Source organism: Condylostylus longicornis, unplaced genomic scaffold, assembly GCF_029603195.1.
Source record: "Condylostylus longicornis isolate FDR11 unplaced genomic scaffold, ASM2960319v2 ptg000011l, whole genome shotgun sequence".
Classification (NCBI taxonomy): Eukaryota; Metazoa; Arthropoda; class Insecta; order Diptera; family Dolichopodidae; genus Condylostylus; species Condylostylus longicornis.
Window position 1 is genome coordinate 1,237,124 of NW_026577980.1, and position 14,068 is coordinate 1,251,191.

Genomic DNA, 14,068 nt, shown 5'->3' on the forward strand with positions numbered 1-14,068 from the left:
ATCTTGTCTTCTTCCAATTCTTATGATATTAAACATCGCCGCATTGATTCCCATCATTGTGCTTTGTAGTACAATTTCATTTTCGATATATACTCGCACATTCCATATTTCTTAATATTGTGGAGAAAGGTTGATTGTTTTGATATATGAGGTATAATAAGGTATAGATGACGTATATTTAAGCTTAAGCATCCAATTAAAATGATCTTTAAAAAAATGAAATATTAACAATAAATTTTTTTGTCTGTGTATTAAATTGTGAATGATTTCATTAAGAGATCTCTTTAAAAACTCATCAAAATACAACAGACTCTGACTGTTTTTGGAGAAATTTTTAATTTAAAGTAAAAAAAAAATCCACCTGCAACTTTACAATTTTTTGGAGAATGAAAGCAAAAAAAAAATTTGAAAGCAATTTATTTTCTTTTTATTGTTGGATTGGAATAAAAAAAAAAATGATTTCTTGCGAGAATTGAAATAATCATGTCCTAAATTTCATAATTTCAACCTTGATTTTCTCCATTCTTAATTTGTCTAAACTAATTTTTTTTTCTTTTTTGAAATTCTTATTTTAAGTATGATGTTTTTTATAAACGGTGTCAGTTAAAATATAACTGATTCATTTTGGGTAGATGTTAGTTGTCTTTATTATAATATTAGATGAATTAAAGAGAGAGATACTTCAAGCACAGTGAGGTCTCTGAAATTTGCGTAATATTATGCGTTTTATATTGTTTTTGCTTGCACTTTCTATAAGGTGTAAATATTTCATTTAAATGTTTTATTGTTTAAACATGGAGTATACTAATTTAGTAATTGAAGTATACTAATTTCGTAATTGAAGTGTACTAATTGAGTAATTGGAATATAATAATTTAGTTTACTATTGAAAGCGCTAAAGGCGTGCTTAAAGATTAAATTTTCTCTTAAATATTAAAGTTTCTGCTTATGCCAGTGGAACACACTGCTTTCAAATGTCTTTTTTTTTAACAAAAAAGTGCAAAATTTTCATCTATTTTTGAATTTGACATAATATTATGTGCAATAATTTCGGTTTTTGAGTAATTTTATACTGTTTTAGGGGGTCATATAAGTACTCTTTCCAATTACTGCTTTAGAGTGCCATATACTCTTTAAAAATACTGTTTTATATAGATTGATCGGCAGTAGGGTTTGGGAATGCTGTGCTGTATAAAACTCTTCAGTGGACTTCAGAAAGAAAAAAAATTGTAATGGTCCGTAAAACCGATTCGAATTTTCAATTTCGGTTTTAATTTTTCATCTCTTTTACTCTTCTTGTATTTCGAAATTCTTGATTATATTTGCTTGTTTTTTTGCTCTTGCTGAAATCTCGATAAAAATCTAGGTAAATAATTTTTTTTATTTGTTGTTTTGCTATAATATCGCTCTGCCGCTGCACTGCTTGATATTTTTTTTTTATAGTACTCTGAGTATATTGTAATAAAAAATAATAACGCCAAATGAAAAGCACTCACTTTTTTTTATTTAATTTCTTCAGTTATTTTTTTTAGCAAAAAAAAAGTAATTTTTTTTTTTTTTAAAGTTTTTTTTTATCACTGTAATGAAAATTGCAATTAAAATTTCCATACATTTTTTTTTTGTTAATTTAAAAATTTTTTCAAATTATTTTCCATTTTTTCTTTTCTCATATTTTTATTATTCATTCCAGGCCTCCCGACGTGTTGACGATCTCTTTGAAGACTTGCGTGATGGACATAATTTGCTTTCTCTCTTGGAAGTTTTATCTGGCGAACATCTTGTAAGTATCACACGGAAAAAAAAAGAATTTTACTTTTTGTTTTAGGTTTGATTTTTGTTTTTGTACATCAATGCAAAAATTGTGTGCAATTCGGAATTAAATACAGAAAAATAAACAAAAAGGAAGAAGAATAGGGGAGAGGGAGAAGGGGGAAGGGCGAAATTGTAAAGAGTAACTTTTTTTTTGTAATTTGTTTAGTTGTATGTTAATATGCCAGATTATTTATTGGAGATGTCAAGATTTATTAAAAAATTTTTATTATTTTTTTTTCATACATAAATAAATTATTATTGTTGCAAATATTAAGAGAAAAAATCTTGAAAAAAAAAATATTATCGTCGGAGTGAATTTATTTACTTACTTTTCCATAATTTGATTTTCTTGTTTTTGCAATATACTTATAAACTATGTGAAATATGATTATTTGGGGTCAGGAATTAAGATGCAAGGAATTTGTATGGAAGGTAGCGACACAATGAAAATAGCCGTTATAATGGAGCGAGGTTCGATGTCATCTTAATGCCACAAAGCACTGTTTTAAATTACTAGAGGTAGCGTAAGTGTGACGCGCTTCACTTTACAATTCTAATTAATAATTTTAGTACAGAAAAACCCATTTTTTTTTTGTTTAAATTACGATATTAATTGATAATTATACGGTCCCAGTGATAACGCGAAAACGCATTAAAGTGAAGGCATATTAAAGTTTCAACAATAGTTGCTACCGCAAGAATTTTATTTGTTTTGTATTCGATCAAAGCAGTGGTTCGAATAGCTGCCGTACAACTCGACAAATAATTTGGTCTTGGAAACCATTTAGTATTCCAATTTTGTATAAAGTGGCATAATTCATAGAGTTTCTCAACTCGACCTCAAATTCCTTCTACCTTATTTCCTCACTAGTTATTTTTGCAATTTTAATGATGACTGCAATAATCATATTGATATTTTGTTAACAAGACAGAATCATATTAAAATAAACATTTCTTTTTTATAACAAAATTTTAATTTCATTTTACAAAAATGTTTATTAAAAAAAAAAAAAAAACAAAAAAAAAAATATTTTTAATATTTGATTTTTTCTTTCTCTTTTCTTTTTTTAACATTAATTTTTTTAGCCCAGAGAAAAAGGAAAAATGCGCTTTCACATGTTGCAGAATGCTCAAATGGCACTTGATTTTTTACGATATAAAAGAATCAAATTGGTTAATATACGTGCTGAAGATATTGTTGATGGCAATCCAAAGTTAACACTTGGTTTGATTTGGACAATTATTTTACATTTCCAGGTAAGTGGACTTTTTTCTGTTTTTTTTTTTTCTTTTTATATATTTAGAAATTTTTTTAAACAAATTAAAAAATGAATTGACCTCAAAATGAAATGGTTCCCATCGATGGATCTCTGATATGTCATCGTTCAATACAAAAAATTCGAATGAAAATATATGGGAAAATAATTAAAAAATGGTCACTCTTGTTGTCTCATTTTCTTATATTTTTGTACTTTATTTTGCGATTTTTAATTGTTTGACATTAAAAAAAAAGTCACCTAATTTGGTTGTCAAAAAAAAAACAAGAAAACAGCAAGAGAGAAACAGGAATTTAAATTTGAAATTTATAGAAAGATTTTGCAATAAAATTTTGTGTGTGTTCACACTCTTGTTATAACACACATTTAAATGCCACTTATAGTCAAAGGAGAGCTATTAAAAACAAAAATAATTTTATAAGATCATTTTAATTAAATTAGAGCTTGGTTTTTTTTCGCAATAAGAGCCTAATTAGATTTAATTTGTAATAAAATTTGTCTCTTATGTCACACATTACTCGTATTTTGTATATAATAGAGAAGTAAGTAGTTGTACATATGAATAAAATTGAATTTAATTATAGGATAATTAAAAAATTAATAAAAAAAAATTGTCGAAAATTTTATAATAATTAAAAAGTGATATAACTTGTGATAATAATTAAAGAGCCAGCTACTGTTTAAATGAATTACTGTAGTTGGGTGACTGTATTACGTCAGATTTTGGGGTAATTAAAGTTGATTTCAAGAGTGAGTCAAAATATTTCTCTTATATAGCGAAATATTCTTATTTTATTTAAAGACATTTATTCTACGAACTATTTAATTTTAGTAGTCAGAACTAATTTGAATAATATGACTCGCACTTATTTATAATTTTCAATTTCACACACTATTTTCGGTTAAGTCACATGTTTCCCCAAAATAATAGTATCTTTAGAAATTTAAAATCTGTATTTAGTCTTTTAAAGTCTTGCTGATGGAGTTCAAGTTTGCAGACCTTAAAAAGTAGTTCTTATGTTTTCAGTGCTATTCTGCAAAAGAAAATTCAAAAACTGAAAAAAAAAGTTTTGAAAATAAAAACGTCCCACTGCAACCATCTGTTTTTGACATGTCAATTTAATTTTGTCATTTTAGTTTTAAACCTTGGTGTTGGTATGTTAATATTATTAATTTATTTTTAAAAAAAATTAATTAAAAATGGATACGGATGGCAAAAAAAAGATAAAGGAAAGTAATTTTCTCTTAAACAACATCTTACTAAGCAGCTTCCAAAAAAAACTTAACAGAATAAAAAAACCTCGAAATTTTTTACAACAATCTACTTTTATTACCCCCCAAATTTTTTACTACTCCCCACATCACACTCCCCTTTCTACACCCCGAGCAGGAGTCGTTTTCTAATTTCAGTTTTTCAGTTATGAGGAGTTTGGTTTCTGCACTGGACCATCTTTTTATGCTATTTTCTTCATCCTCAAATCTCCATAATAAGAAAACCATTTCAAATTTATTGAAAAATTTAATTTTGATAATGTAGATATGTACTTACATGTCCTCACTAGTCTCGAGTGTTTCAGACATTATACAATTTTGAAAATTAGCAGGTTTTTTTTTAGAAGAAACTATTGAATTTTGTTTTAGAAGAAACTACTGAAATTTATTGAAAATTTTTGAACAAAGTTAAATTTTTTTAAAGAAATTAAAAATTTTTAAGCGGTCTTATTACGCGGTCTTATTTCATACTATGAAATTATAAGGTTATATATTTATACCCGTACGAACGTATGTTCGAAGGGTATACTAAATTTGCCTTACCGTTTGTAACGCTAAGAAATAACGGTCTTAGATATAGACTCAAGTGTATGTTTTTGATCAGCGTCAAATTCTGAGTTGATTTAGCGTTGTCTGTCCGTCCGTCCGTCCGTCCGTCCCAACGATAACTCAAAAACTAATTAAGCTAAGTTCAGCAAATTTTCACAAATGATTCATTGTAGTAAGTGCCAGAACCCTATTTAAATTGGGCATGATCGGGGTACCGGTTCGGGTAGCTGCCATACAACTTCCAAAATTATTTGGCTATATCTCAGAAACTATAAAAGTTGTGGTATTGAAATTTCACATAAGTAAATATATTAGTAGGGCCGATGTGCTTGATAAAATTCGTTAAAATTTCTTGGCTCTTTCTGGTAGCTGCCATACAACTTCAACAGTAGTTTAGCACACAGTATTTTGAAAAACACATTGTACTGAAATTTTGCATAAATTAATATACAGCAACTTAAAGTCATAGTCTGTCCCATAGTCAGTTATGGCATCTTTATTCGCACATAGGATAACAAGTTCGTACGGGTATCACAGAGTTGACAAGGTGAACTCTATTTTTTTCTCGTTTTCTTATTAATAACAGCACAAATTTAATGCTGCAAATGCTGCTGAAGTTCTTTTCAAGTTCTAAAAGCAAAAACGCGCTACTTTTTGCAGTATAAATACAAAAACGCACTGCATTTGTAGAACTTCATAAGATCTGCAAACTTGAACTCAATCTATTTTATTCTTTTCTCACCGAGCTGATACAGAATAGAGAGCGTAATATGAAATGTTTTACTTTTCTGAATTGTATGAGTAAATTTCATAATTTTATTTGGCTATTATTACCCTCATTCGAAATTAATTCACAATAGTAAATTAATTTTTTTATATTAATTTTAACATTTTAAAATTTTTTCCACAAATTTCACTTTTTTATCTTAAAAGTTTTTACAAAAAAATGATCATCTTGAAAATCTTGTACATTAATTAATATTAAATTAAAATTTAAACGGAAGTAGAATATTAATGTGTGTGTTTGTTTATAAAACTGTAAATTTCCTGCACATTAATGCATTTTAACAATGTAAAGTTATAAGGAAATATTTAATTATTGTTAATTTCAAAGTTCAATTTAGATTGTCGGTAGCTATTGTATACGATATTGTCAGTAGCTACTTGCTATATAATAAATAAAAATTGGAACTGTGTTAAAAATATGAAGTGCTGCATTTCAATTAACACTTACATAACTTGTTTATTTACTTTATTTCGCTTCACTTTGTTTTGATTCGCTGGAAATTCGTGTTAAATTCTTGCGGTCATCAGAATTTAAATTTGAATCAATGAAAAAAAAAAAACTAAAATATTAATTGTGAATAAATTGAATTCAAAAATTATATTAAAAACACAAAAAAAAAAAATCTTTGTAATTTAAGCTACCAGTTTTACTTAAAATGTCATCGTTAAAGACATTTAAAATGTCAAAATCAATTTGATTTTCATACCCACATTAACTAAATACAAAGTACACAAATAAGTGTAGGATGCGGAGGACATTTTTTTCTTATTTTTATTTTTAACGTCATATGAGCATGCTCAACTTATGTTCGTTCGTTCGCTCGTTCATATATTCTTTGATTTTGACATGAGTCATTAACCCATTAGATTTTTAAATGTCTTATTTTATATCTTTGCAATTTAAATACCTTGCATGTCTTATTCTCATTTGTTATAGGATTACACAAACAAAGGGGGAGTGAAAACTTTTTTTAATATTATCATCATCGAAATTAGTTTGTTTAATGTAATTTTTCGCTGTTTTGTTTATTTCGTTTGTTCTTTTGAGTTATACCGCAAATTAAATTTTATTAACCATTATACGAGTATAATAATATGATCATTGCTTTTAATTTATAAAGAAAACGCACGAAAAAAAAATATACGTAATAAAACAGAATAAACAAGTAATATAAGCGAATTTTAAAGTTAATTTTTATCTTGAATTTGACATGTTCACAAATCGCTTAATTAAATGCGCGGCAGTATTAATACACGCTTTTTTGGTTTGTCATTCATTATTTTTTTTTTTGCCGTTGTTCTTGTTATTTTTCGTTTTAAATACCGTGATCCGAATTTTATGAGCGAAATTTACAGAATTTTTTTTATTTTTTTGATATTTTCTTTTTTGTGCTTTTTAAGGTGAATTTCAGTTTTTATCATAAAGTGCAGGAATTGTTGGATGATAATCTCAATGCAGTCTACCTGTCCTACGCTAAGTTTTGTTTTTTTTTTTAATGAAATGAAGTACATATGTGTGTATTGAGTATTAATGATTTTGTGTGAAATGCAACTGGCATGCAAAGTAAGAAATTGTTAACTTTAAAAATTACGTTTTTTAAGGTAAAGTATTTTTGAATACTGGAACTGTTCATTGCTGTCACACACTAAAAACACATTTAGTGGTTTCTTTGGTGTTATTTTTAAAATCAAAATTTTTGGTAATTAGAATTACGATAATGAAATCGCTACCAATTTACCATAAAAATAGCAAATTTTTTTTTAGTTAGAAAAATGCTAATCAAATCTTATGCATAGTTCAAATATAAAAGTTTTTAATCATGTTTCAACATTTCAATTCATGTTTCTTGTTTTGTTCAATTGAAAAATGTATTTTTGACATGAAACATTTTGTATTTTTAATGTGCAAAATTTTCGAATATCGAAAATGCAATTAATGACAAAACCTATTAAAAAGAAAATGTGTCTTTTTTAAGTTTTCGTTGGCGTTTCAATAATTTTTTTTTTGTACGATTGTGATTTTGCATAAATTAAATGCATAATAAGGCATGTAAAGTGTAGGTAAAGGTAGTAAAAATTTTAAAATATTTTTTTTTATGATTTAATTTTATTTTTATTTTTTTAAAGAATAATAAGAAAAGTATTTAAAATTTTAAGTGTTAATTTGAAATAGATTATGAGAGGTTATTAAATTTTATTGTTTTGAGTTGAATATAAAGTGAGGGGGTTGAGAGAAATGAAATGTGACGAAAAATAGAAAGTTTAAGCAATAAAGAACTTTTTGCATATAAAGGCAGTTCATGACTATAGTTAACATTCAAGTCCGTATTTCAAATTGCTGACTAAAATCGATGCAGACCGACAGAAATCTCTGCAAAAATAATTTATTTACGCTTCGCTAAGTATAAAAACCAAAGCGGTGAACGGCAAAGGCGGGAGATTTTATTTGTTAATACAAAATAAAAGTGGAACGGCATATGATAGTAAAAACAAATGGAAACAGAAGGTGCCAGAAAAAAAACCGACAACAGTAAAACAGGTTATTTTAGGCTATTTTATCGCCATCAGTTAAATTCGCTTCAATTTGCCCGAAAATTTTGTTTAAATTTTGACATTTCGCCGAAAAAAATTGCTTCTGTTTTGTTTTTAATTTAACATGGAGAAGTGCGTTTCTCCAAAAAAACTAGACTTGGGAAGTTTTTTGCCATCACGTAACCTCTTTCATTGCATGCATAAACATCGTATTGTAGGTAAAAACATAAACAAATTTCGTACAATAGGTTTCATTAGGTTAATTTTTTTGACTTAAAGAATTTTAATTGTATACAAGTCTTGTTTTTTAATTATAAGCTAAAAAAATTGGGCAATCATTTAATTAATGAGTAAAAAAAATTAATTATTGATGGGAGGAATTCGCAACTTTTGCTTTCTGTTTTATTATTTTTTGTGTTTAAACTCAAATATAAATAGAAATTTAATGGAGAATTAAAATTAAATAATAAAAATTTTATAACTCTTGTAGGAAGGGAGGTTTGAAATCATTACCGGTATAAAATCATTTTTACTCAGTCATAACCAGTTTTCTTTCATAATAATAAGATTTAAGTTTAACTCTACATGTTGGGCTTTAAATATTGGATTTTTTTATTGAATGTAGACCTTTATATGTCACATTATATATGAAAGCAAATCTTATATAGGCTTTCGCTATATATAAAATTTAATTCCCTACTGTTTTTACGCATTTAATTATTACGTAATATTGTATAATATGCCAACTAACTGCTCATATTTTAACTAGTTTTTTTATATTTTTAATATATGTATGTATATTTGTGTATATAAGAGGAAGTGAAAACCAAGAAATAAAAAATTTATAATGAAAAGAAAACCAGAAAACCTCCAAACAAATTTTTTTTTTCTTAGTTTTTCTTATTATACTTACTTCATCCAACACTGTGATCAAAACAACAAAATTAAATGAAAAACCTTCTAATCCCGTATATGGGAGAAAGGTACTCGTATTACTTACTGTAGCTGTACAACTTCAAAAAGTTGACTTGAAAATAAAACAAAAATATAAAAAGTTTGGTTCTTATATTCGAAAATCCGATTAAAAAAAAAGTGGGTACTTTTTTGTGTAAACACACACGCACTCTTACACATTCTTAGATGAGAGTTTTTATAAATTGTATGTGGGTTGTTTGTTAATATTCTTATAATTTTATTAGTTTATTATTTTTCCGTTCCTCCTAACAGTTTTACTAATAGTAATTGTCGGTAATATTATAACAGGAAAATAAACTGTGATGTTATAATTACATGTATTTATTGTAGCAGCATGTAGTACAATTGTCGAAATGTACTTTCTATTGTGTAAACCAATATTATTGTATTTGCAATCGAATTGAAAAATGTGGTTTTAAAACTGGAATATTTAAATGTTAACAAATGTCATTATTAATGTCATGTTAATATTAAAATGGAATCTATGTAACTTTTATGTTATTAGTATCGACAATTTTGCCGTTGTTGTTCTCATTGCAGATATTATTCTGTTTAAAATGTCGACTTCAGAGAAACTGATTTTACTTTAAAAATTGTTGTTTTAGTTTTACCATTTTAAATATTTAGGGTGCGTACGTTCAATATATATTTGCCATATTTGCAAGTACGAAAGATTAGCACTTTTTTTAACCTTGTTTTTAAATAACTCCAGGAAACAATTTTCATTCACCATGTGCACATTATGTCATATAGCAGTTCAGTTTATTCAATGACACGCAAGGAATCATTCAGAGTCACAATTTATCTCTACTTGTTTAGCCAGAAAGAGCTTGTTCTTCTTGCAAAATTTTCTGTTTCTTAAACTAAAAAAAAAAGTACTAAGAATCTAAGTTAGAAAAGAGGTTAACATAACTGAATTCAATTTTTCAACGATTTATAAATACACTGTAAAGAAAAGATGCTACAAAATATTGAAAACAAATAAAAGAAGAGAAAATTATTTGAATAGTTGAAAGTTAATTTGGTTCTCTTTTTCAAATTGAATATTACAATTTTCTTTCAACACGCACACGTTCATATTTAAACATGGTAAACTAGATCTAAATAGATTTTTGTTCTAGTATGATTGATTTAGTTTTTTTTTTCTTTGCAATATTTTTCATGTACTTGCATTATGGCATTTCTCTATAATTCGCTCTAGGGAATTGAACACGCCTAGATATTTATGAATAGCGTATAATACTACTATAAATGTGTATGTACATACGTTAATGTAATTTTGTTTCAATTTCCATTTTAAGATTCTTTGGCTTAAAGCCTATTTATTGGATTAGAATTACATTTATGTGAAATGAGTTTGGACTTACAGTCTTTAAAGCAAAAACAAAAAAAAAAAAAATTGTTTGTTATAATACCAAAATAATATTCAATTTTTTATAGCATTAGGTTACGCGTGGGAACGCGTTCTTTTTCTAAAATTGTATATGCTTTTTGCGTGTACAGATGCAATGATATCATAAGTAAATATCATGGTTATAATTCTTGGAATTGATTGGATTTCTTATATTAACATTAGATTAGTTATATAAAAAATTCTTAAAATATGTGAACGTTAAAATTTTCTCAATTAATTGAGTTATCATCTATCGTTCGTTACACGCATGTTATTTACACATAGTAGAAAACAAAATATGTCGTGAAGGAATTTTTCAATGGTTCGGTGGTTAGTGCGCTTAAAATTGTTCTATTTTCTCGCATAGTCTTAAATTATTGGAAAAAATTCAAAATAATATAGAAAATATAGAATATTGATTAGGTAGGTGGCTGATTGGTAAATAATACATATAGATTTTCTATATTTTTTCATTATTATTTTGTGACTATTAGTGACTCAACTATATACATTAATATGGAGCTAACACTATACTTATATAAAATGTGTATAAAAAATGGTGTTGATGGTAGTTATAAGATCAAAATGTGTGTGGGGGGTTATGGCTACGGTTACGTTTCTATTTAAAAATTTATTTATTACATATGGGTTTAGAAAGAAAAAATTTTTTTGGTGCAGGTCAGTTTTAATATGGTTAGTGTAAATGAAAAACACGAAGTAAGGTGAAATTTTGCAATTTTGATTAGATTTTTTTTTTTTTAACATTAGAGAAGAAAAAACAATTTAATATCCAAGGTGAATAAGAATTATTTTTGTTGATATTTGATCTAATGTATAAAGCTAGTAAGGTAGGTTGTAAATTATTAAAAAAAGGAGAAATAAAATACAGACAGACAAGTGGGTGAACTTATTAAAATATTTTATAAATGAAAAATGTTTTAATTGAAAATTTCAATACGCGCGTACTTAATTAAGCAACTTTCAATATAATTTCAACAAGATTAATAAGACATTCAAGATAATGAAAATTTTATGTAGGAAAATTATGTTTTGAAATAAAATCCGGGTTACAAAATTCAAATATCAATTTAAACTCCTATAGTCTTCCAAGACTACTGCTGTTCATTTCTTTTTAAGAATTCAGAAGAAGTTTGCCGAAGGCGAGGCCGTTTGTCGACCAACCTTGAGGAAAATCGTACCTTATGTAGAAAAGGTTGAGGCAGTTATTGGCTTATTCTCTTGTTATACTGGCTTAATATTGTCCCTAGAATTGTATTAGTATATTGGCTGGTAGCATAAATATTCTTTACAACACATGAAGTAGAAGCTGCGAAAAATACTGAAAGAAAGTAACTTTTTAGCATTTTCCTTGGAGAATACCCAGCCTTATCTATGGTCATCCGTTTTTAATGAATTTAAGACAGGTTTGGAAGAGTAAGATTAGCAAGTTGACTTCTTTTCTTTATAGGATTAGCCCGATCTGTATTATAGTTAACTGTTTTTACCCAAAATATGTCTTACAAACTGGCGGTTGATTGTTTTATTTGCGTTCTCTTTGAGTTCTCCGAAGGCAACCACGTAAATCAACTATGATCATTTTGTGTATGTATGTCTCGATGTTCTGTGTTAAACGGATTATTAATTCCTGATCTTCTCAATTAGTTTGTGTAATCTATTTATAAAAGTATGAGATTTTGCTTTCAGAGTCATGTTATTACCGAGATTGTTTCATATACTTGAATTATAGAAGGAAATATGTAAAAAATGGTTTTCTGGAATACCTTTTCCTGGTTTTGAGACCCAACAACTCGAAGAGGTGTACGGCAAACGCTACGTCTCTCATTAGTTTCAATTGGTGTTCATCCATTCTTTCACCTTGATTTGGCAATACCGTCCGAGCTCGGACATTTTGTACAGCAATAAAATATCGAGACTCAATTAATTTTAATCTCGAAAATTGAATAACACTTAGGAGTATGTCAAGATTTATATTAAATTTTATATATATACATGATTTTCATTAGAATTTTTTTGGCACCATTTAATAGAGGTTATTAACCACTTACCAATCATCAACTAAAATTTTTTTTCTCAATTTTAATAAATTAGAATTTATTTATTTTTTATTTATTTATTTAAGTTTTTTTTTTCTCACTTAATTAATTCGAATAAAATTCAAATATTTTTAAATTAAAAATAAAAAATAAGAAAATCCCATTAAAAATCAAATTAAATTCATTTTTATTGAATTTTTATGTTAAAAATTTATTCAAAATTTATTCCAAAAAAACAAAAAAAAACAAAAAAAGCACTAAGATTTTTCTTCTTAATTTCTTATTTTTTTTTATGCATTTCAATCAAAATTTTTCAGACATTTGAAAATGACGATTGCTGCGTACATGTTAACAACAACATTGTATTCTAAAATTAATGAAAAACAAAAATAAAATATTACAAAGTCAAATTATTTTTTTTAATAAATTTCGAATTTGTTCTCAGAACAAATTTTCGACCATAATATTTATGTACTACAATATTTTTTTTTACATACAAATAAAAAATGTACACAAAAAATTCATCAATCAAACATGATTGTTAAAAGTTGGCTATAATAGAAGCAATATACAAAAAAAAAAAATCCAAATGCAAAAATTTACAAAAATAATAACAAAAAAGAAAAAAATAACGAATTTTTAATATTGAAGTTAAAAACAAAAAATTTAAATTAAAATTTGGTCATGTTTCAAAAGAGAAATAAAAAATTTTAAAAAGATTTTTAGCAATTGATAAGCGAATAATCATACAATGAATGACATGGAGACAGAAACTTCTTAAACCTTATAAAAAAATAAAATTTAGTCAAATAAAAACAAAGGTTAACTTTTTTAACGAACAAAATCATGAGATAAAATGACAAATCACAAAAGAGTGTCGGCGTTATACAGCATGCGACATCTATGTTACAGTAGCGAAATTTAGTCAGTTTTCAGATTGTTGTATAAGTCTGTAATACACATGTAATATGAAGTTTTACAACCGTTTGATTGCTTATTTGTATTTCATACAGATTTACATTCATGACCGTATAATATGCGCAATTGTATGATAGCATCCAATTAAGCAATCAAACATTTTGTAATTTCCTTAAAACTTATTTCAATTTTTAGTGAACTCCAACATTGAATTGATCCAATACTTTAGTTGCTTAGATTTGCCAGTAAATTTTACAATCAAGCAGTAATTTTCAAACTAAAAATTGTATGTTTGCTTTAACCCTTAAAGCTACGTTTACATGATTGAAATATTGATGGAATATAAATTTTCTTCATTTAAAACAAAAGTATGTAATTTCATAAGAGCAATGAGTATGAAATAATAAATAATGTGTTGATTGAAACTTGCCATATTTGTGTGAGACTTAGTCGAACATTTTATATTTCTGTTGTCGAACTTATAACAACACTCAAATTTA

The 14,068-nt window shown here is 26.5% G+C and overlaps 1 protein-coding gene across 43 annotated transcripts in view; it reads left to right on the forward strand.

Annotated features, from left to right (window-relative positions):
* Positions 1-14,068, forward strand: part of LOC129619307 (dystonin) — a 168,915-nt gene that overhangs the window by 25,554 nt on the left and 129,293 nt on the right. For all 43 annotated transcript variants that reach the window (XM_055534502.1, XM_055534496.1, XM_055534508.1 and 40 more), the window contains 2 exons: positions 1,691-1,780; positions 2,899-3,069. In XM_055534502.1, the coding sequence (XP_055390477.1) occupies positions 1,691-1,780; positions 2,899-3,069 (261 nt within the window). The remainder of the gene's footprint in view (positions 1-1,690; positions 1,781-2,898; positions 3,070-14,068) is intronic.